Genomic DNA, 22,500 nt, shown 5'->3' with positions numbered 1-22,500 from the left:
ATCACTTCCCTCCTCAAAAAACCTACCCTCGACCCCACCTCCCTCCAGAGCTACCGTCCTGTCTCCCTTCTACCCTTCCTCTCCAAAACCCTCAAGCGGGCTGTACACCGCCAGCTCTCTGCTTTCCTGTCCAACCACTCTCTGCTCGACCCTCTCCAATCTGGCTTCCGCTCTGCTCACTCCACTGAAACCGCCCTCCTGTCTGTCACCAACTCACTAAACTCTGCCCGAGCTGCCTCTCTCTCCTCTGTCCTAATTCTCCTCAACCTCTCTGCTGCCTTTGACACTGTCGATCACTCAATTCTACTATCCTCTCTCGCTGACCTGGGGATCTCTGGCACTGTTCTGGCCTGGTTCTCCTCCTAACTCTCCAACCGCACTTACCAAGTAACCTGACGTGGAGTAACTTCCACACCTCACCCTCTCTCAACAGGTCAGTCTTGGGTCCTCTCCTTTTCTCTCTCTACACCCGCTCCCTGAGCCCCCTCATCGCATCCTATGGTTTCTCACACCATTTCTATGCTGATGATGCTCAGATTCTCTCTAAATCTGACCTCTCTAAATCTGACCTCCTTTTCTTTCCCTCCTCCCCCTCCTCTGATCTCTCTATCTCCATTCCTCTGGAATCTACCACACTCTCTCCCTCCTCCTCAGCTAAGAACCTCGGAGTCACCCTGGACCCCTGCCTCTCTTACTCCCAGTACATCTCCACTCAGGCACACACTTGCCGATTCTTCCTGAGCAACATATGAAGAATCCGACCCTTCCTCACCAACTACGCCACCCAGCTCCTGGTCCAGGCCCTGGTACTCTCCCACCTAGACAACTTCCCTCCTGGCTGGCCTCCCTGCGTCTGCCACCTGTCCGCTCCAGCTCATCCAGAAATCCGCTGCTCGCCTGGTGTTCTCTCTACCTCGCTTCTCCTACACAACCCCACTGCTCCGCTCACTCCACTGGCTCCCGATCACCGCTCGCATCCAGTTCAAGACTCTTGTACTCGCCTACAGATGCCTTGACCAGACTGCACCCAGCTACCTCAAGACCCTCATCTCTCCCTACACCCCCACTCGACCTCTCCGCTCCTCCTGCACTAGAGGACTGGCTCTACCTCCTCTACGATCCCCTGCCTCCAGAGCCCGCTCCTTCTCCACCCTCGCCCTGTAGTGGTGGAATGACCTTCCTACAGATGTCAGGACTGCCCAGTCCCTGACCACCTTCCGGCACCTCCTCAGACAGCACCTGTAGAACTCCTCTGTTTTTCCCTCTGGACACATATCACTCTTCCTTAAATGCGCTTTACTTGCTCTTATCTGCCCCCTATTTTACTGCATCTAATCCTGTACTTTAGAGTACTGTAATCTGTCAAGTGTTATTTAATCTGTAGTATTTTGTATTTAATTGTATCCTGATGTAACTGTAACTGACACTGTTATCTGCTCCATTATTGAATTGTATTTTGTCATACTTGTACTTGCTAGAACCAAAGTCATTGTATTTATCTTGCTCTTAATTGTATTAATACTTGTACTGTGATTCTTGAAATGTATTTTGGTTTACGACTATAAGTCGCCCTGGATGCAGCAGCAAAGGTCATTCAAAATGATCTAGACAGCATTCAGAACTGGACAGACACATGGCAAATGACATTTAATAGAGAAAAGTGTAAGGTACTGCAAACAGGCAATACATTTCTTCCCCCTTTCTATATTGGTTAATTGTGGGCTCTAGTTTTTTTTTTTTTTTTTTAACATCACTGAGTCCCTTGTCCCTGTGCAACCACAATGTAGAAACATATAGAGAATGTATGTGAATGGACAATAAACATCACTGCTGTTTCTCTTAAAGTGTGTTTATTTATTTATAATACTGGACCCTGTCTTAATACTGTATTACATTCTGAATATGAATATAGCTGAATTATTAATTGTAGATAATACTTAGAATACCAGATACATATTTAGCATTAAAAAGAGCAGTGCGGTATACTGTAATGATGCTCCAGTCAGTCTGCCCGGACTGCACTTGAACCATCTTAAAAACACGAAGCCCCTAATAAGCTAATTTGTAAAAGTTAGTAAAGAATTGCGCTAATATAACGAAGCTAAATTTGAACTCCTAGCTGGAGCAACGAGAGAGGGCGAGAGGGCGGGGCAGAGAAGGAGGGGGAGACGCTGCTAGGCAACCGGCTCGTGAACATTCCACTCAGCTGAGCAGAGACCGTTAGGATTTAAAAATGCGAACGTTCCGAGCGGCGTTAGGCGCTTCGTTTAATTAACACACCGTTGCTGGCATTTTAATTTTGAAGATAACCATATTTTAAATACTCAAATAGCACTGTATTAAAAAAAAACACTTCAGTTCCAGACCGTTTTCCAACAAATAAAAAGAAGTGTGTATTTATAATAAGTATATTTGTTATGATATTAAGACTAAACAAATGTGCTACAGTTTAGTGTATAATTTATTTATTTATTTATTAAATGTTGTAGTATTTCTTTTTTAATATTGTATTGTTTTCACAAAATAACATCCATACATTATCAGTTCATCTGCTAGAGTAATCAAATCACAAATATTACTCGTCAGTAATTCATACACAGACACGCTGTGGTAACTTCAAGAAGTTAAAATGTAAGGTTGGATTAAAGTTTAACCAAAGAAAGAAGTAAATACATTAATAACGACATGAAACAACAATACGTTTTGGTAGCTCATACGCAGGCCTATTTAAATTACAAAATGCGACCTGTTTTAGAAATTGATTTATATACTACCTGCCATTTAAATCAAAATTATATTTAAAACTGTTTGAGGGGCAACTAGCATAGATGATTTCTAAAATCCATTAATATGTACACCACATTAGCACTCCTAGAAACATAGAAATTGATAATTTGTAAAGAATTAGCTGTGGGATTATAATCAGAATTATGGATGCATGGATTTTTGATTAAATATACCCACATGTATTTTTCTTTCATGTCGTAATTTATTTATTAATTTCATTTTAACCTCTTGCTGGTGCCACGGCTTGTCTCTGTATCAATTCACTGATATTTGAGGTTTTGTTTAGTACACACTAGCAGGTGATCTGATAATCTTATTGATGTTATTTTGTGAAAACAATAACACGTTAATACTGTGCTACAAAAAATGACTCGCCGTGTTGTAACTTGTGCGGGTGATGTCATGGGTTGTCATGGCAGCGCCGATCATCACGGGAGGGGTTATCAGTGGTTGTCGGAGAAACGCTGGAGTTCCGCTGGCTTCCGAGGTATCCAACCCGAATATCTAAATCAATACAGTGACAACAAAGGAATGTGACATATAAACCTAATGACTACATTAATGAAGCAGTAATACACGACAGGGTGTGTGTGTTATCAGATGTCAGGACTACCCAGTCCCTGACCACATTCCGGCGCCTCCTTAAGACTCACCTCTTCAAAGAGCACCTGTAGAACTCCTCTGTTTGTATCCTGGGACACTATCACCCTTCATGTAAATGTGCTTTATTTTGCTCTTATCAGCCCCTATTTTACTGCATTTAATCCTGTACTTCAGAATACTGTAATCTGCCAAGTTTTTAACCTGTAGTACTTTGTATTTAATCACATCCTGATGTAACTATCACTATTACCTGCTGTATTATTGAATTGTGGTTTGTCAAACTTGTACTTTACTTGAACAAAAGTTATTGTATTTCTTGCTCTTATTGTATTACTTGTATTGTAACGCTTGAAATGTTTTTGCTTACGATTGTAAGTCGCCCTGGATAAGGGCGTCTGCTAAGAAATAAATAATAATAATAATAATGAGGTAATATCACCACGCCTTGGGTGCGTTGGGAGGCACTAGACGAAGTCGAGTTCTTCAACCGCCCAGGAAGTGGTGATATATCTCATGATAACACACAGACCCTGGAGTGTATTATTGCTATTATTAAATGGGTCTAGGAGTGTGGTGTTGTTGGTAAATAAAGACTTTAAACTTTATATTAATATTTTTTATTTGTGTCACCTTCCACTGAGAGAAGTAGTTCCACAGTAACTAAAAATGGTGATATTAACAAATAATTTGATTTTAAACCGTTTTGAATAATATTTTCTTTTTCGGGGCACAGAGCGGTACAAACTGTGCAATTAAAATCTCCGGTAGTACTACAGACGGACCGCCGATAATCATCTCTGATTAACCCAACATGAATATAAATACAAACTCAGTCTGTTTCAAAGAACACTCAGAGTGACGGTGCTGGAGAGTCTGATAGCAGGTTTAATATGAATGCGCCTGCTCGAGTCTTGCATCAAACTCGGCGTCCTCTGTATAATATAAACACATTACACAAGGGGTTGCCAGCTGGTGTAGTGAATTTAGTTCCAATAACTCAGCGCTCTCTCATATATACTGTATTTTAATCGAACAGCTCAAAGAATGGAACTTCTGGTTCAGACTGGTGCGTGGATCTAAAGATTCCCCGCATCGGGTGTACCGGTTTGTTATGGAACGCGTTCCGTAAAATGAGTTTAACCAGTAACAGACTATATAAACCACAGTGAAAACAAACATGAAGAGAACATGTTGCCAAGTAGTGGTTTGTTTAACCAATTCCTCATAAAATAGGACTCAGTTGTACACACAGTATTGAAAACTGAAAAGCTAAACTAATACCCTACTTGGAGCTCTCACCAGGGACCACTTCCAGTAAAAGACGTATAAAACCGCAGTGAACAAAATAAAAACTTCCATTCATAACAGAAAAAGACAACGAACAACCCAAATAAATCTACACACTTTCTGTGATGCTAGAACATGATAAATTATATACTGATAATTTCACCCTAAAAACTTTGCATACTGAAGGCAGCAAATCAAAAGCAAGAAGGAATATAAAAATAGGGTTACAGCTCCATGGAGGAGGAAAGTCTTTGCCCCGGGTCCACAATGAATTAATGAAGGGTCCTTGAATAACACACCATCTTGAATGGCCTGATAAGGAAACAAGCAAAGCATTCAATGCAGTAAGAGGAGAGAATCCCATTAACATGGCCATTCTGACACACACCAATATATAATTGGTGTAGAATTAGTCAAGCACCCACCAAAAAAATTAAAAAAAAACCACAAACACACAATCCAAACAGTCTTTACAAGCAAGATTTTTATTTATCAATACACACTTTTGGGCATTTTCCAAAAATATACAACTCCAGCTACAAAGACAACCACTGAACACACACCCATTGCAGCTCCAAGAAGGGACCACACATTGAATTGGCCTGCAAGAGAAGAAAGAAACAGTTAGTGGAATATGAAGAGATAGTTATATATTTTACTTTAACTGCAATTGTGTTCACATCATGCATATTACCGCTTCTAGGCATAAAGTGAAGGGATCCATCTCTCTTCAGCTCAATTGGGCCAGAAGACACAAACGCCTTTACTGCACCACCATCCATCCCTTCAGCACTGCGACCTACAGGAGGAATTAGGAGGAGTCCATCAAAACAAAGGGACAAAAATGCATGCAAAATGTCCCCCCCTCCCCCCAACAGACAGAGCTCTTACCAAGCCTCTGTTTCCCTGGAATGCACTGTCTGCTACAGAGGCTGTCTGATGGCCGGTTTGAATCACATATCACAACACTGCAGTGGAAGTAAATCTGAAAGACAGCACACCTTGTCAAGTAAAACAAGCATCAATAGATCAGGCAGGACCATCATCCAATGAGGATTACTGAATTGAAAAACAAATATATTGCATCATAGTAAGTGTTTCTTGCAAAATTACAGTTATAGGTTTTCATTCCAACTCACTAAATATTTGAGCACAGTGACTATTTGCTGCTTGCAAAGCAATCCAAACCATGCATGGTGGTACAAGATCCCCATCCCAACACTCCACTTTACCTGTCCTTTCAGTGCATCCCGGCCGCTTGTGAAGGAAAACATTTTCACTTCAAACCTCTTCAGATGGGAAGGGAACAGCACTCTTGCATTGCTGGAGACTGGGTGAAAGATGGTCAAGTACTCATCTGCAGAGTTCTCACAGCTAGAAAGAGAAAGTAGGTCAGGAGCACATCAGCCACAACTCCAATTCCTAGGTTTTGTAGCAGCAATATCATATTCCAGCATCTTACCTGTCCACAACAACATCCCACTTGGGAGAGCTATTCCTGTCAGCAGAATAGGTTGCCCAGCAGTTCTCCAAAAACAATTCAGCCTGTGGATCCCTGCTGTACAGGAGCTCTACCTCAAAATACAAGGGTCTTCGCAAGTACTTCACAACAGGGTAATCCTGAGCTCCATAGAAGTCGTTGTAGGTTGAATCTGCAGAGATGCAAGGGAGAATTCTATAGGTGGAAACACACCACTAGAGCATCTATATTATTTCAATTGCCAAGTCATACCCAATGCAAGCCGCATGATGACCGCAAGGTCCCCCAAGCCAGGCTGGACTACAGGTGCAGGATTATTCTGGTACAAGAACTGTACTACCTTGGTGTCATTGACCAGATAGTGACAGGCAACTCTCAACCTGGAAAGAGGAGATGGGGTTAGGAGAGTTTCAGCCTCAACCATAAGGATACTCAATTTGATTGCAATCCTTACCGGTAAGATGTGAACAGCACTTCATTCTCATAAGTCAGGAGGTTGTTGTCAAACTGGAAGAGAAATCACAAAGGCTCAGGTTGCAATGAACTTGTAGATTTAGTATGGAGCTGTATACCAAGTTGCACACTAGCTAATATGGTACTCCGGATCATCCCCAGCTGTGTACTAACTTGGTATCAAATTCACAATTTAAAAATAAAAAGCATTGGTCATGAATTTTTGGGAGCTCATGTTTGTTATTATTATTATTATTATTCATTTCTTAGCAGACGCCCTTATCCAGGGCGACTTACAATTGTTACAAGATATCACATTATACATTATTTCACATTATACAGATATGTTCCAGTTAATATGATACCACAAGTCTGTCTACAGAAACTGCTAGACTAATTTTGTATTGTTTTAGTAACCTGTAGGAGGGCAACAGCAGTTATTTTGGATTTGTTGCAAATACACATTAATACAGCTGGTGACTCGAGCTACAATTGGTATTAACTCATGTACTAGTTAGTCCCATCCTACGTACTAACCACAGGATCATCCCCAGTTAGTACGCTCCTTCCAGTTCACTGCAATTGACCCAAAAGGTCTATAGACAGCACATGCAATGCCATAACCAAGAGTCATGTCATGTGTCACAGCACCTCTCAACTGGACAAGCAGTTCAATACAAAGGTGGCATCCTTCAGATCTCCACAATTCATGTAAGTATTTCAGCCGAGAGAAACACCAGTCACCATGGCTCCCCAGATTGATCCAGGGGTGTTGTGGCCAACTTGTCTAGGTTGAACCTCCTCATAATATGGATTTAAATGTGTCAATACTAACCCTTCTAGTTGTGCCACAGGAGTTGACATTGAACTAGAAAACCGCATTGATAGCATCGGACTGAAGAGGCCGGCAACTTGGATCCCTTAGAGTTAGTTGACTTGGAGACAAGCTGGGGACAGATTCCACTTTCACAGCAAGAGCTGCCATAGTTCCATTGGTGAAACAATCTGAAACACAGCATTTGGATCTAGGTTAAGGAAACAGATTATAGCTTCAATAACACTCCATGCAACCTTTGGCCAATCTCAAGAAGCAGCTATTCCAAAGAATGCTTGGTCTGCAGGAGAGAGTTACCAATCATCTTTGTAGGGAAACTGCAGGACAGGGAGAAGTCAGCCACCACAACCATGGTCCCAATATCCTTCAAGGTCAAGTCAAGCCTGCTTCTGATGCCTGAAGAACTGATCACCTACAGAGACAATACATCAGGTCAGTAATGTGTTGAACCCAAAACAGCTAAACTCATTTTAAAGTTTCATCACTTACTTCATAAGTGGCATCAACTGAATTGTATGGGACAGTCATCCAAAAATTGGTAGAGTTGGCATTATACTTGTACAGGGCAAGCAGATTTCCACCAAGCTCTCTTGAGCCCACAAAAGGAATCCAGTTGCGACCCATGTTGCCATATGTTACCATGGTATAGAATGCAGCACCATCACAGTAGCCAGTTACTGTAGGTGGAACTGCAAGAGGAAGAGCAGTTGTCAGGGCAATGGACTGGATTGGTTAGAAAAAGGTAGTTGTAGACCAAATAGTCAGGCACTTACTGATGTCTTGGAGAATGGCTTCGACTACAGAAGGATGAGTAAAGGGTGTATTCTCTGGCAATATATTCAGCAAGTAGGTCAGGGGCAGAATGTAGGTTCTGGTGTCTGGAGGAGTTACCTGAAAGAGCAAGGGTTTGTAGGATTAAACCCAAAGTCAGACTGCAAGCAAGTGTTTTCAAAAGGACAATTGGATGGTTGAACAGGTGGGATGTTACCTTTTGCTTCACATTGGGGTCCTCAAATGGCACCTGGAGGGTGTAGGTCTTGGATCCATTGGGAAAGACATGCTCCTGGACATTATAACCTTTTAGGTTGGCTTCTGGCACAGTTAACGTCTCTGGACCAACTATGATTTTGACCAGCTCCACATCAGGCAGGAATGTCCCCAGGGTCACATTGAACACTCTGGCTTTAGGAATAGTGTCTGAAATTAAAGCATGCAGTTAAAATGGATATGAAGTGGAGCACTGCAACAAATCCCTTTGATTTACTACATGTGGACAAGTTCTACATACTGTTTGTGACAACTGGTGGCCGAGGCATGAAAGGAGTGGTTATTGGATGAAGTACTGTGTACTTGGTCTTCTCAGGCCCATCTTGCCAGGTATGCTCCAGCATTGGTTCAATAGAGTAAGAGATCACATAGGTGTTGTCCAATACATGGCTCTGAAAAAACACAGAAGCATCTTAGGAGGAAAGCTGTAAAATGAGAAGGATTTAGAAGATGTTGAACTTCTACATACCTTGTAATATCCACCATCAGCTCCCACAGGAATTTTTACAGTGATTAGCTGAGGACCGACATCCAGTTTATAATCTCTATTATGAATAGTTGCAGGGTCAAGCTTGCGGCCATCAACTCCCATTTGAACATCAAGGGTAGTAATTTGTGGTGTCGGAACAAGAGGAGGCAGAACACGAGGAACACTCCATGTAATCATCTGTTCTGTGAAGGCTGTTCCATCTGACAGAAATGAACACCATAGACTTAGTATAGAAAATTCACACTTCAGCCTAGAACAGTTCTTGAGCACCGTTGCCCTCCATAAGCTTACTCACCAGTAGGACATGTAACTGCAGTGTCCACCATCATGACCATCCATCTTTGCTTATAAAAGGTGGTTGATCTTAGCACAGCCATTGGTACAGTTTGGATCTGTTGGAGGGGAGGGGGAACTTTTACTAAAACAAAAGCAAGACTGTAGTCTACCTTTATAGTCTGGATATACTGTACTAGACAATGAAGCCTAGACTACTTACCACCTGAGGCTGGCTTTCTGTGGAATTGTATGCAGCTCTAACCAGAATTCGAGTTGGTGTAGTGTTTATGCCATAGCCATTTGTCATGGCCTGAGCAACAGTCATAGTGGTCTTTCTATTTACTGGGAGATGGAACACAATTTTCCAGATGCTGTTGTCAGCAGCAGTTGCCTAGCAGAAGAAAATCTCATTAGATTAGGAAGTTTGAACACAAAGCATCCCCAGTCTAAAGGATTTGTCATAACAGATGTCATGTTTAATAAACAGGAACTAAAACTGAAAAAGTGAAAGTTTAAGAACGTATCACTGAAACAGTTCTAGGTTCAGCGGGCATCTCTAATGGAACAGAGTAAATCCTCAAATGCAACTGCGTACGAAAACCTACGTTAAAGCATGTGGTCTGTATCCGATACAGGCAGAGTTTACAGCCATTCATTTGTACTGGACCTTAATACATCAGTGTACCAAACTTTAGGACAATACCTGAAATTGCACCTATGCAGCAGACTTCAAAAGGTAAATCAGGACACATTTAGCATGAAGGGTTTATAGCCCAGCACATATGAAGCCACTACCTCAGTGGTTGAAATACAAGGCTTACACACACTGACAAGAAAGGGTTAACTTCTTCACAATCTAATTTTACCCAAGAAATCACAGAATACATGCATGCAAAGCCAATGCCTTAAAATGTCACACAATTCCAATATGGCCACCCTCTTGGGAGACAGGTTAAAGTTAAGGGGGCCGTTAGATTTTGCTTCCTCTAGATGAGACAGTAGAGTAGACCTCAATAGGCAAGACCAAGGGGATGTGAATGAAGCAAATGCAAAGTCACATGATTCTACCTCAGGGTACACAAGGGACCAATCAGGATCATCTTGAACAAAGTTGGGCTCAATAAGTGGCACACCTCTTCTCACAGAAACCTAAAGAGAATTCACATTAGTCATGAGTGAAGCACTTCTGTAGTGACAATAAAATACCCACACAACTTATACTGAACAGCATTATCACATCCCGACAGCCCTTACCTCCATGTAGTTTCTTTCACAAAGAATCTCCCTCTCTGCCCATGGAGAATAGCGGCATGTCATGCTCTGAACATAGGAGGAAGCTGAAGTCATAGCACTGTTTGAGAAGACACTGATTTGTACTGTCAGCTTGTAGGTCTCATCATTCTGGAAACAAATGCTAAAGTTAGTCCCAGCATGTCACCATTAGAAACAAGCTTACAAGAAATAAAATGATGACTCACTGTGTTCTGAGCAAAGCAGCTCACCACAGAAGCAAGGAACTTGGCATTTCCCAAGAAGTCAACAGTTAAGCTATATCCACACTGTGCGGCCAGTCTTGGAGAGAGGGACACAAGCGCCCCCTTATTGTCTATGGAAAGAAATTCAGTTGGCCTTTTAAGAAACCGTACACGTGATCAAGCAAGGTAGAGATATAACAAAGTGACAACCCCACTGCCCCGTCCCATCTACTTATTGAAACTTTTAAAACTGTATTAGTAGAATTAGACGCCCATTCGGAACAGTACGTTTAGAGAAAATGATTTCTATTTCTGCGCACTTGCAGTCAACAAATCTGACTAAGGTTGTAGCAGCACAGGTCTATTTAGTGTGATCAGCAACATGCTTTTGAAGCTAACGCAAGAGTTTCATACCCTGCATCTTACAAAAACGAAGCCTGGTTGCTGTCATACAGCGCAGGAGTGCTCTGTACTTAATTCAGGTTATTACATTACGAGTCAACAGGCTTTGTACATCAAAAGCTTTCCATTCAAGAAAAATGATCACTCACCAATCACATTGATGCGAAAATACTTTCCAACAAAAGACTTATCCAACATCATCATCATAACACTCCCTTGACATTCTGTCCTCACCGAGCCTGCAGAAGACAACGATACATGAAAACACACAACCGGCAAATAAACAGGAAGCTGAAAGGACAGCTCTGCTGAAGCGACCGTTATCGTACCTAGAGGGGGGTTCTGCGTCCAAACTTCAGTGACTAACACTGCTAACAGCAATGTTATTCTGCATTGGAAACAAAAACACGCAAGTGAGAAACACACAATAAAATGAACGTTTCTAAAGTAGAGAAAAGATCAACAATTAATTACCCAAATCTAAGACAACACGGCATCATTAAATCCAAGGCAGCCCCGACCGTGAACTTCCTTCACCGTTATAAAGAAACAATAATAAAAACAAAACCGTCAGTAGCTGAGTTTGGTGTTCCTTAGTGCGCAATGGGTTTATAAATAGGTTCAGGTGTTAATGGGAGCTGATTAGCTGCAATTGATGCACGCACCTCTTTCATATTAGTCCTCTAATTTTCAATCAGTACAATAAATAAATAAATAAATAAATAAATAATACTTTTGAAATTATATTACAACCCATTTAGAAGATTGTATTTTGAATTTAAGTTTGGCAGAAGTACGTGCGGATCAAACTGGACTGTCACCTACAAGGACTGTCTGATTAAAGGCTCAGCTATGGAGGCGTGTAGTAAACAAACCCCAATGAATAATAAAAAGCAGGCCGCGCAAATGAAGAAACACATTTATATCATGCAGGAATCCAGGCAGATGTGTTGCCTGCGCCAGTTTGAGGGGACGAGAATGACAGCTCGAGTTCTGATGTGAACATCCACAAGTCAATTACACATTTTTACAATTTCACCAGACTGACAGGTAGGCTAAGCAGACATTAATGTAGACAATTTATTTGAGGCCACTTGATTTAAGAAACAGTGCAAAGCATCTCTTTAGCATGTCAGATTTGCCATGACAGGGGCAGTCCCGGGGAATAGAATGACCAAGTGGCAAATGGAAAGCACAGCGCTTAACCTGAAATACAACGCGCAGTATTGATTTAGAACAGACTAAACACAAATCGGATGGCGTGCTGGAAATTTGAATTGTAATCAATTTATTTAAGATCTGAAGTTCCCATTTCAATTATTGAGCTTAAGTGCATTCATTATTTTATGTATAATTAATTCAATTAGTGTGTTGAGCATTTTCAATTTGGCATATTATCTTCGAGTGTTGAGCTTTGTCTATTTGACAGCTGTTATTTCAATTCAAATGTTGAACTTTGTCGTTGATGTTTGACGCTCTGGCTTTTGCAGTTCACATTTTTGTTACATTCCACCTCTCATAGGTTTGAACACAAACGGGTTTATTTGTGAAATTGTCAGATTGTTTCTTGTGTATCCAGCGCTCATCTGAACTAACTGGTTCAGTGGTGTGTTCCCGTGAATAGACAGCACATGTCTGAGGGGGGGTGTTCTGTTCAGCTGTGCGTTTGAGTAAAGTTTGTCGCGGAGTTTTAAACGTTCCTATGGCAACTGAGTCAACAAAACAAACGTCATCACGCATTGAGACGCAAGCTAAGGGCGAGAAGTAAATGGTAAAAAGTGAAAGCAGTGTGAGTCAGTGGAATTTTTTGATTGTTTGATTTTATCAAATGTTCACGATAATCATGTATTTTCTGTAAATGCAATTTGCTGATATGTAAAAGCATGAATAAATTAATGGTGTCTATTCCTAACGCATCGGTAAAGTTTAGTATAGCGCCGCTTTTGTAGCAGCAAGCAGGCTTGTTCCGTCGCCTTGATATTCTTTCTTGTGCTGAACAACCTCGATTCTACTGCGAGGTCCCTTTAGGCAGAGCTGTGGACTCGAGTCCGACAGGAGGCGCATTTCTGGGGACTTCAGACTTAACTTGAGACTTGACTTGGGACTTGATGAAAATGACTTGACAACAATAAAAATTCAAACGCTGCACCTGTATGACGGCTCGTGTTGCACCCTCGCTCTGCTCGTCCTCTCGCGCTCTCTCTCCCTTCACTCTCGTGCTGCCAACGCGTGCGTGAGTGTGTGTGTGCGTGTGCGTGTGCGTGTGCGTGTGTGTGTCAGTGTGTGTGTGTGTATTACTGCGTGTGTGTGTGAGTGTGTATCACTGCGTGTGTGTGTCATTGTGTGTCACTGCGTGTGTGTGTGTATCACTGCATGTGTGTGTTTGTGTCAGTGTCTGAGTATGTATGTGTGTGTGTCACTGCGTGTGTGTATGTGTGAGTGTGTGTGTGTGTGTATCACTGTGTGTGTGTGTATCACTGTGTGTGTGTGTGTGTGTGTATCACTGCGTGTGTGTGTGTGTGAGTGTGTGTGTGTGTATCACTGCGTGTGTGTGTGTGTGTATCACTGTGTGTGTGTGTGTGTGTGTGTGTATCACTGCGTGTGTGTGTGTGAGTGTGTGTGTGTGTATCACTGCGTGTGTGTGTGTGTGTGTGTGTGTGTGTGTGTGCATCACTGCTTGCAGTTTAAACAATGGCTCACAGGAAACCTGTCCCTGGAAGATGAACGGATGTGGTTTACAGCCCTAATACATTGAAACCGTTTCAAATAAAAGCAAAATTGACAAGAGTCCCTGTAATGGCCATTATGGCACCAACTTAAACACAGTAATGTTTTTTCTTAATGTGCCAGTTCGTAGCCAATTCAGATTGCCAGCACTGGGCCATGTACTGGGCCCATGTGCAAACAATACCGATCAAATTCTGACACGCAGTTGTTCCAATATAGTCAAATTGGCCTGTCAGCATTGCACCAAAACGGGTGAAAAGGTTTGCTAATATTGGTCCAGTATTGACCCATTTCAGACATGTTTACTGAGCAGCTGGGAATCTACATGAATTCAGTGTTTTAATTGGCTGAGAGGCACATAGTGTTTTATGTAGCCCTTTGAGCCACTTTGACTCAATGACCTAACAAATGTCTCAGCTGTGGCATCACCTATGACGGGCTCCTAAGTGTAGTCACTCCAGCAAGTTAAACCAGTTGCTTCCAGATAGTTTTAATACACACCTTTTACAGTGAGATACAGGGGAAGAGTCACTGAGATTTTCAAAGCTAAGAAAGGCGTAGGCTACCTGTACAAATAAATATTACTTCAATAAGAAATCAAGACCCGTCTGTGACTACTGATATGTATCTTTATAAATCACAGACTTATAAGTAAACAGCATCTAAGCAACTCCATAAGATTTTTAAGAAGCCCAGACGTAAACGTATATCAAACAATCCATCCTTAACTTATTTTTTATTTCCATTGATCTAAATTCAATTTTAATATCCACATTCATGATATAACTCTATATAGAGCCACAATGGCACACAAGCACTACATCTATCCCTGTGGAAGATGAAGGGATGCGGGTCAGCAGCGGGTACACTGGACAGCTCCAGCGATTCAACACGTGATCCAGAGAAGCGGCTCTGTGTGTTTTCCAAATATCTGTCTACAGAAGAACAGGAACATCTTCCTTCAGATGAACCAGGATTTTTTCCCTCTGTTGCAACGTCATTCAATTGATTTTCATGTTCCTCTAAAATGTCCTCTCGGTTTGGATTTAATTTATTGAATGCTCTTGTGTTAAGAAAGCGCAGCAGCTGTGAAAGATCCCGGTAGAGCATCAGACTTTTAATCTGAGGGTCCAGGGTTCAAGTCCCTGTGCGGGCGATGTTTATTTCAGGACTATGGATACATAAAGCATGACAATAAAACAATGACGTCACGCTTTTAACACGCTGACGTGTTCCCGTGTCAGTCTTGTTCGCAGCTGATTTACAGTCAGCAGTTCTGCAGGCGCACAGCATGCTGGGATGCAGGTCACTTTTACTTTTTTAAAGCCCCCTTGCGCGCCGCGCTGCAGACCGGTGTTTATATTGCCAAATAAATTACAGGCGAGTTTGGATATTTACTTTTAAATTAGTATATGTTACCATTCAAGTAAAAACGTTATGAATGTATTTATCGATTGAGCGTTTAACCCATTACATCCCTAGTAGGGACACACTATAATTAAAAAAATGACATGTAATTCTTTTGCTAAGCAGTATCTTTTTCTTTCTCGTATATAAAAGCTGCACGTCACATTTTGTAGAAGCTTGTCGTTCCTTGCTAGTGCCGCTCTATAGAACCTCCGGACTTGACCACGTTTGATAAAAATACATGAGCACAATTTTGTTGGCCCAGCCAGCCCTAGCCCGGCCTGCAGTGGAAACGAGGTATAAATCCTAACCACGAGAGCACCGGGGAAACTGATTACTGATGAGAACATCTGGGGTGGAATGAATTATTATTCACTGAGAAAAGAAGCAGGAATCCTGCTGAACATCCTCACTACATGAGCAACGTGCTGCTGGGCTGTGGAATTACTCTCTCCCTCTTGTGGTCACAGAGTGTAGTGCAGTCTGTGCTGCTGGGCTGTGGAATTACTCTCTCCCTCTTGTGGTCACAGAGTGTAGTGCAGTCTGTGCTGCTGGCTGTGGAATTGCAACAGAAATCCCTTCCCATGCTGGTGGAATGACATGCTGTAACCTCTATGCTGACACACACTGATGTGAGTCTGCAGGAATAACTGGGGTGTGGGACAGACAGCTTACAGCAACTCTCAGAGAGGAGAGCAAGGGGAGAATCATTGTGTTTAAAATGCTGGCCTGCTAAAGGGACATTTTAACATTCTTTAATATTCACTGGCAGGGGTGGAAGCTGCAAATGTTGAGATATTAGAGTCAGTGTTTCCCAGCATGGATCACTGTGAGCAGCTCCTTCCTCCAGACACAGACCACACTGTAGTGTTTAGATGACTGGGTGTGAGGAGCCTTGTGTTAACAATGGGAGAACTGGGCTGACTGGGGAGGTAACAGCTGCCTATTTCAATTGTCTCAGCATTGAGTTATTACATTATGGACAGCAGTGGTGCTATGGCTCCCTCGTGTGGTCAGTATTAATATCTGCAGTGTGTCTCTTGGAGGTCAAGTGAATGGAAGCTATAGTGCTGCTGACAGTAGTAATCTCCTGCATCTTCAGCCTGGACTCCACTGATGGTCAGCATGAAGTTTGTTCTTGACCTGCTGTCAGTGAATGGAGCTGGAGCTCCAGAGACTCGGCTATTCAGTGAAGAGAAGAGGAGTTTAGGAGCTCCTCCGGGTTTCTGCAGATGCCAGGCTAGACTGCTGGTAAAACCAGAGCTACTGGATCTGCAGTTCAGAGTGACACTCCCTCCTATAGAGACAGACTCCACTGTGGGACTCTGAGCCAGGACAATCTGACCGCTGGATTCTGAAAATAAAAACACAGAACATCAACCCACAGAGTCAACAGCCTCGTCCATTAACTGCATTCCACTGTGTGCTGAGGAAGCGCTGATATTAATAATAATTAATAATAATGAGGATTTCTTACCATGAGCAAAGAGTGCCAGTGTGCAGAGGAGGAGCCCCAGTGAAGCCATGTTCTCTGTGTGTCTCAGTGACTGTGAAAGGGCTGAACTGTCAGCTTTAAAAACCCTGAGCAATGGAGCAGTGCAGTTATTCTAGCTGTTGTGTAGAGCAGTGAGGCAGGCACAGGTATGCAAAGCACCTTCCTTTATACAAATCCTGTCCCAGGCAGTTAGATGACATCTGAGCCATGAGCACCAGTGGGGCTTCATAGGGTTGGGCCACTTTTACTGTTTTCTTCTATTTTTCCCCCAGTCAAAGCTCTCAGTGTATCACTGCTGTCTAATCTGTGTGTCTGTCTAAACTGACAATAATGTTTGTGTTTGTGTCATTATTTCAATCCTATTGAGAATTAAAGGGTATGTAGTGCCCTACCCCTAACCATAGTGTTATACCTTCCCATGTGTTGCTGCTGCTGTACAAGTAATGGACCTGTCATTTTTCTTTTCATTGTTCTCATTTTGACAGCTTCTTACTCTTCTAAATGGAACATCTACTTCACTGTCTTTCACAGGCCTTTCCAAGATGTACCTTGAACTGCTACGAGTGCGTTTTCATGATTTCAATCATGCTAATATTTAACAAGCCAGGGGAAAAGGTAGAAAACTCATGTATTGATTTCTTTATTGATTGATTGATGTGTGTGAAAGGGCGCACACAGTGACTGATCACACTCCATTGCCATGGCAATCCCAGCTCACTGAGAAACACATGGCTCTTGTATTGACATGTTGTTTTGAGAAAGATTGGAACAAACCAGCTTTCTTTCATTTGGAATGAGACTGAATTAGTGGGGAGTCTGTGATGTAGGGAATTCAAGTGAATATTATGAATGTGTTCAAAATATACATGACATGTGACAGTGATATGAATGAAGAATTGTACATTTCAGTAAATCCATTTTTATTTGTATTCACATTTCACCTATTATATACACACACATAATCAGTGATCAGAATATTCTCTCATCTAAAACGGCATCAATGTCAATATCTTAACTGTCAAGAGGATGTATGCGGCCTCGCAAGATATGCTGACGCCGAAAAACTCTGTTAAAATCAGCATGAAAGAGAAGCAGCAACAGCTGCCGAGCCGTCTGGAAATGTGATTCTACGAATAGATTACACCCACTCAAAGGTATGGATACATTTTAAACAACAATTAAGCCTTGTGTTAGAACTATCTGACCTGGTGCAACTAGTGTCAATGTAGTCATGTGTCAAATTAAAGTTAGTAAGACTTACGCTATAACTAAGCTAAGTAAGAACTTACACACAGCTGGTGCAACCCAGCCCAGGATTCATGGACATCTTCATATGAGAATCAGATATGAAAAACATGAGTTACATTTTTACAATTCTTGGAATAACTCAATGATGTTTCAGAATTTAAAATAGATGTTATCATCACTACATTACTAGATGACCCTGTAGTCACAACAAAATCAGTTTGTTTAAATAGACTAATATTGAATCCATACCTACATGTAACTGTGTGTTGTTATTGAGTTCAGTGTGTTTGTGTGCAGTTGAGCTCCTCCACAGGCCGGGTCCCGTTTCATTGCCTTCACCCTCAGCACCTGCAGTAGGTCCCAGCTGCAGCAGTGCAGTCGCTGTGCAGTCCTGCTGAGGGAGGTTTTTGTACGGGTGTGTAGCACTGTGTGAACACAGGACCACTGTGTACACTTTGACAGTAGTAATCTCCTGCATCTTCAGCCTGGACTCCACTGATGGTCAGAGTGAAGTCAGTCCCAGATCCACTGCCACTGAAACGAGTTGGGATCCCAGACTCAAGGGTACTTGCATCATAGATCAGGAGTTTGGGAGCTTCTCCAGGTTTCTGTTGGTACCAGTTTAGGTAGTTGTTATTAGCCACTGCGCTGCTGACTTTACAGCTCAGAGCGACTGTGTCTCCTGGGAGAACAGATTTCACTGCTGGAGTCTGAGTCACAGTATACTGTCCACTGGATTCTGAAAATAATAGATAATAACATAAACAATTATAGAACATTATTGATTTAAACAACAAAAACACATCACATTTCAAGCCATTGTTATTTTTTCATTTGAGCATTTTACTTTTAAAAGTTATGTATTAAGAATTGTCCCAGAAATAGATATTTCTTTAAACATGTTTTTCTCAATGATTCTTACCCTGAGTGCAGATGACAAGTGCCCAGATGAAGATGCTGATAAAAGTCATTGTTGTTGTGGATTCTGTTGCCATGAAGGGCAGCTCTCAATCATGAAGTGTTAAACTCACAGGGCTATAAACACTCCCAGAGCACTGAAGCATGTGCTGCCAATGCAAAGTGTCTTTTCTATGCAAATTGTCTTCCTTGGCACAGCAGCCACTTGTAGCCAAGCAGTGCTCTTAAGTTTAAACTCATTTTCAGCTGACACAGTTTCTTTGCCACTCGGAAATAAACAGAAAAAAAGTTTTATCTTGCAAACAAATAGAAAAAATAGCTTATAGATTTCTTTGTGTTGAGTTTGTACAAACACAGCTATTTCTCTCTCTTCTCCCTTCTCTTAAACAATTCATCTTAGCCACAGCTGTGATTATGTAGCTTTGTTACACAGTATAAATAATTATTAATTGTAAAATATTAAAATCAGAGCTGCAGGTTAACAGATCCATCATAAACTTTGTGAAATCAAATCCATTCAAGAAGCAAACATTTTGATTTTGCACATTGCTAATGTTGAGTGAAAAGTTTCCAGTTTTTTTCCTGAGAACCCCCTGGACTGTCTCTGAGGACCTCAGGTTAAGAACCACTGCTCTGGATTAAAGAGCATCGTTTTATTACTCTCTCTCTCCCTCTTGTGGTCACAGAGTGTAGTGCAGTTTGTGGTGTTTGGTGTTTTCTCATTTTAAGGTTGTGGAGAGATATTCTCATTCCATAAGAGACAGGCTCGGCTGACTCAATTTACCGTTAATATTTTCAAAGAGCAAAGATCTGAAAAAATTCCCCTAAAAGATGTATTGCCATCTTCATGAATTCAGCGTTTTAATTGGCTGGGAGACTCTAATTGATTTATATTGTCCTTTGAGCCACTTTGTGTGACTCAATGACCTAATAAAAGTTTAGTCGCCCCAGCAAGTTAAAGCAGTTGCTTCCAGATTGTTTTAATACATGCATCCTTTTCCAGTCGGCTCCATAGCGTGAAACACTCCCTGTTTCTCACAGAACAGGACAGGTATAGAAGCCTCTAACCTGTTCTTAAGAGCGTCATTATGCACATTTGCTTGCAGTTTAAACAATGGCTCCCAGGAAACCTGTCCCTGGAAGATGAACGGATGTGGTTTCAGCACCTGTTACATAGGATAGCTCCAGCCATAATACATTGAAACCGCACACAAGCGACCCCTGTGGTCTGGCCGGACGCCTGCTAATAAGCTCATTTGTAAAAGTTAGTAAAGAATTGTACTGATATAAAAAAAGCTAAATTTGAACTCCTAGCTGGAGCAATGAGAGAGGGTGAGAGGGCGGGGCAGAGAAGGAGGGGGAGACGCTGCTAGGCAACCGGCTCGTGAACATTCCACTCAGCTGAGCAGAGACCGTTAGGATTTAAAAATGCGAACGTTCCGAGCGGCGTTAGGCGCTTCGTTAAATTAACACACCGTTGCTGGCATTTTAATTTGGAAGAAAAACATATTTTAAATACTCAAATAGCACTGTATTTAAAAAAAATACTTTACTTTAGTTCCAGACCGTTTTCCAACAAATATTATTATTATTATTATTATTTATTTCTTAGCAGACGCCCTTATCCAGGGCGATTTACAGTCGTAAACAAATACATTTCAAGAATCGGAAAGACAACGAACTGCAGGAATTGATAGAAGTTTGGAGTGTGCGAGATTCGCAGCGATAGAAAATCAGCTTCAATTATGTAGAGCTTGTGGTGTTATGCTGCCATCTAGAGGTTGTGATTGGAATTGAAACTATTGGCTTCAATGAAGCAGGGTAGCATATATTTGGTTAATGCGATTAAAATCCTCGTCTATGTATAAAACATTTGCTTTAGAACAGTTAGTGATGATATAAGTAAGTTAACGCAGTATTTAGATGTCACAATTCGGCGGAGTTGAAGCTCTCATGTTGCAAAAGCGCAGCAGCAGGAGCCAGAAGATTGCAGTAGTGAGGCACAGGCTCGCATTGCCTGTTAAAGCTGCCTGGTCGCCATGGCAACTTACCACTCCCAGGAGTCACTCGATGAGGCGTTGCCGTGGTAACCATGGTCTGTGAGGCGCCGGTGTGAAAGAGTTGCAGTGCAGCGGTGACGTCGGAACAGTCTTTCTGATGAAAACGCAGAGCAAGCTGAGAATGACGCTGCGCTTTGAACGGCGCTGTAGCTGCGCTGGAGACTGGAGGGAGCAGAAAAGACTAACGATGGAGCTCCTGCAGAAAAATACAAAAGCTGAATGATGAAAAGAATAGAAACAAACACAGCCGAAGGGCGGAAGCAGTGCTGGGTGTATAAATAGAAAAGAAGGAGAGATTGACATGCAAGCTACCTAACGGGATTGCCCATACCGCTCTGGTCACGCCCTTTTTACCTGACCAAACACAGCAGCGCAAGATAATGGCAGAGAGACTGGAACTTGATTGAAACTGAACTGCCCCCCCAGGAAGTAATTTGTTTGTCGCTATATAATCAACATGTTGTGTGGGCTAAATTGTATAAATAAATGTCCGGATTTCAAATACGCTAAAAAATGATATAGAGTGGAATAGATATGAAGACGGTTTTGACCTCGACGTGATTTGAACACGCAACCTTCTGATCTGGAGTCAGACGCGCTACCGTTGCGCCACGAAGTCCTGGTGTACTGTTTGCTTGTGATGCAATGTTAGAGTGCACAGCGTGACATGAACGCATGCGATAATGTGTTAATTTACCAACAGAAACATAAATAAAAGTGTATGTATTTATTTGTGAATAAACTATCTTGCTTATACGATGGGACCAGAGACCTTACATCGGCAATCTAATGATCGTCCCACCCCAGAGAGACTTTGTCTTGAACAGGGACTAATATAATTTAAAAACAAACTGCGATGGTTCCACGCGATGGGAATGTGAATAGAGTCAAATACATTTGCATCATTCTGTATATATATAATATATATATTTCGAGTAACTGTAGCTTTATTATCATATTGAAAACACATTACACATGACCACAGTTCTGTAACAAAATGACAATAACAAAGACGTTCCCATACCGGGAGTCGAACCCGGGCCGCCTGGGTGAAAACCAGGAATCCTAACCGCTAGACCATATGGGAAGCTGATTAACAAAATCATGGACATGCAACAGTAGCTAGTATACAGTACAATGATTGGTAAAAACACAAGAACCGATATTTCATTATAAACACGTTACAAATGAACGCAAACTTCAAGCCATTTATATTTATTCTCAATGAACACAAACTCTTCAATTGCTAAAAATATATATTTAAAAATCTCCCTTTGTGTTTCTCGGAAGACACGATGGAGGGCGCACTGCAGTTTTTCAGTCTGGGGAATATTACAAATTAGCAGATTGTGCTTTAAAATACACATGTAGGGCGGGCGTCTCTGTGACAAAGAATTGTCACACTGTATTTATCTCCAAAATGCGTTGGGACTAAATACTCAGATACATTAAAACTATTTGGAGAATGCGGGCATCGATCCCGCTACTTCTCGCATGCTAAGCGAGCGCT

At 41.8% G+C, this 22,500-nt stretch overlaps 2 protein-coding genes, 2 non-coding genes and 1 gene segment (V, D, J or C); all 5 read right to left on the bottom strand.

Annotated features, from left to right (window-relative positions):
- Positions 1–5,143: 5,143 nt before the first annotated feature.
- LOC131703060 (zona pellucida sperm-binding protein 2-like) lies at positions 5,144–7,416 on the bottom strand. The gene is made up of 6 exons (XM_059005929.1): positions 7,355–7,416; positions 6,140–6,316; positions 5,910–6,051; positions 5,569–5,662; positions 5,372–5,476; positions 5,144–5,279 (listed from the first exon to the last, which is right to left on the bottom strand). The coding sequence occupies exons 1-6, from the start codon at positions 7,414–7,416 to the stop codon at positions 5,170–5,172; spliced, it is 690 nt and encodes a 229-aa protein (XP_058861912.1). The 3' UTR covers positions 5,144–5,169.
- Positions 7,417–7,463: 47 nt separating this feature from the next.
- On the bottom strand, positions 7,464–11,703 carry LOC117965241 (uncharacterized). The gene is made up of 15 exons (XM_059006316.1): positions 11,610–11,703; positions 11,465–11,523; positions 11,285–11,374; positions 10,737–10,864; positions 10,513–10,659; positions 10,327–10,407; positions 9,479–9,649; positions 9,278–9,374; positions 8,962–9,182; positions 8,734–8,884; positions 8,434–8,642; positions 8,219–8,336; positions 7,935–8,134; positions 7,743–7,857; positions 7,464–7,615 (listed from the first exon to the last, which is right to left on the bottom strand). The coding sequence occupies exons 1-15, from the start codon at positions 11,633–11,635 to the stop codon at positions 7,479–7,481; spliced, it is 1,950 nt and encodes a 649-aa protein (XP_058862299.1). The 5' UTR covers positions 11,636–11,703; the 3' UTR covers positions 7,464–7,478.
- Positions 11,704–18,191: 6,488 nt separating this feature from the next.
- On the bottom strand, positions 18,192–19,010 carry LOC117965206 (Ig kappa chain V region K29-213-like). The segment is given in 2 exon segments: positions 18,192–18,751; positions 18,935–19,010. Coding segments are annotated over 2 exon segments (471 nt in total).
- A 2,527-nt stretch (positions 19,011–21,537) lies between these two features.
- trnaw-cca (transfer RNA tryptophan (anticodon CCA)) lies at positions 21,538–21,609 on the bottom strand. Its single transcript has one exon. It is a non-coding gene; the product is annotated as a tRNA-Trp (tRNA).
- Positions 21,610–22,005: 396 nt separating this feature from the next.
- Positions 22,006–22,077, bottom strand: trnae-uuc (transfer RNA glutamic acid (anticodon UUC)). The gene has a single exon. It is a non-coding gene; the product is annotated as a tRNA-Glu (tRNA).
- Positions 22,078–22,500: the final 423 nt, after the last annotated feature.

Source organism: Acipenser ruthenus, chromosome 32 (genome assembly GCF_902713425.1).
Source record: "Acipenser ruthenus chromosome 32, fAciRut3.2 maternal haplotype, whole genome shotgun sequence".
Taxonomy (NCBI): Eukaryota; Metazoa; Chordata; class Actinopteri; order Acipenseriformes; family Acipenseridae; genus Acipenser; species Acipenser ruthenus.
The sequence above is the reverse complement of the archived record's forward strand: the minus strand, read 5'-3'. Positions and strand labels throughout refer to the sequence as shown.

What these genes read in the sequence shown, in the direction of transcription:
- LOC131703060 (XM_059005929.1), bottom strand. Translation starts at nt 7,416, where the DNA reads ATGAGGAGGTTCAACCTAGACAAGTTGGCCACAACACCCCTGGATCAA. An exon ending in TGGGATGTTGTTGTGGACAG is followed by an intron (nt 6,052 to 6,139) that starts GTAAGATGCTGG and finishes TTCTCTTTCTAG; the next exon opens with CTGTGAGAACTCTGCAGATG. An exon ending in GGGATGCACTGAAAGGACAG is followed by an intron (nt 5,663 to 5,909) that starts GTAAAGTGGAGT and finishes GCTGTCTTTCAG; the next exon opens with ATTTACTTCCACTGCAGTGT.
- LOC117965241 (XM_059006316.1), bottom strand. Translation starts at nt 11,635, where the DNA reads ATGATGCCGTGTTGTCTTAGATTTGG. An exon ending in CCGTGTTGTCTTAGATTTGG is followed by an intron (nt 11,524 to 11,609) that starts GTAATTAATTGT and finishes TTTCCAATGCAG; the next exon opens with AATAACATTGCTGTTAGCAG. An exon ending in ACCCCAATGTGAAGCAAAAG is followed by an intron (nt 8,337 to 8,433) that starts GTAACATCCCAC and finishes TTGCTCTTTCAG; the next exon opens with GTAACTCCTCCAGACACCAG.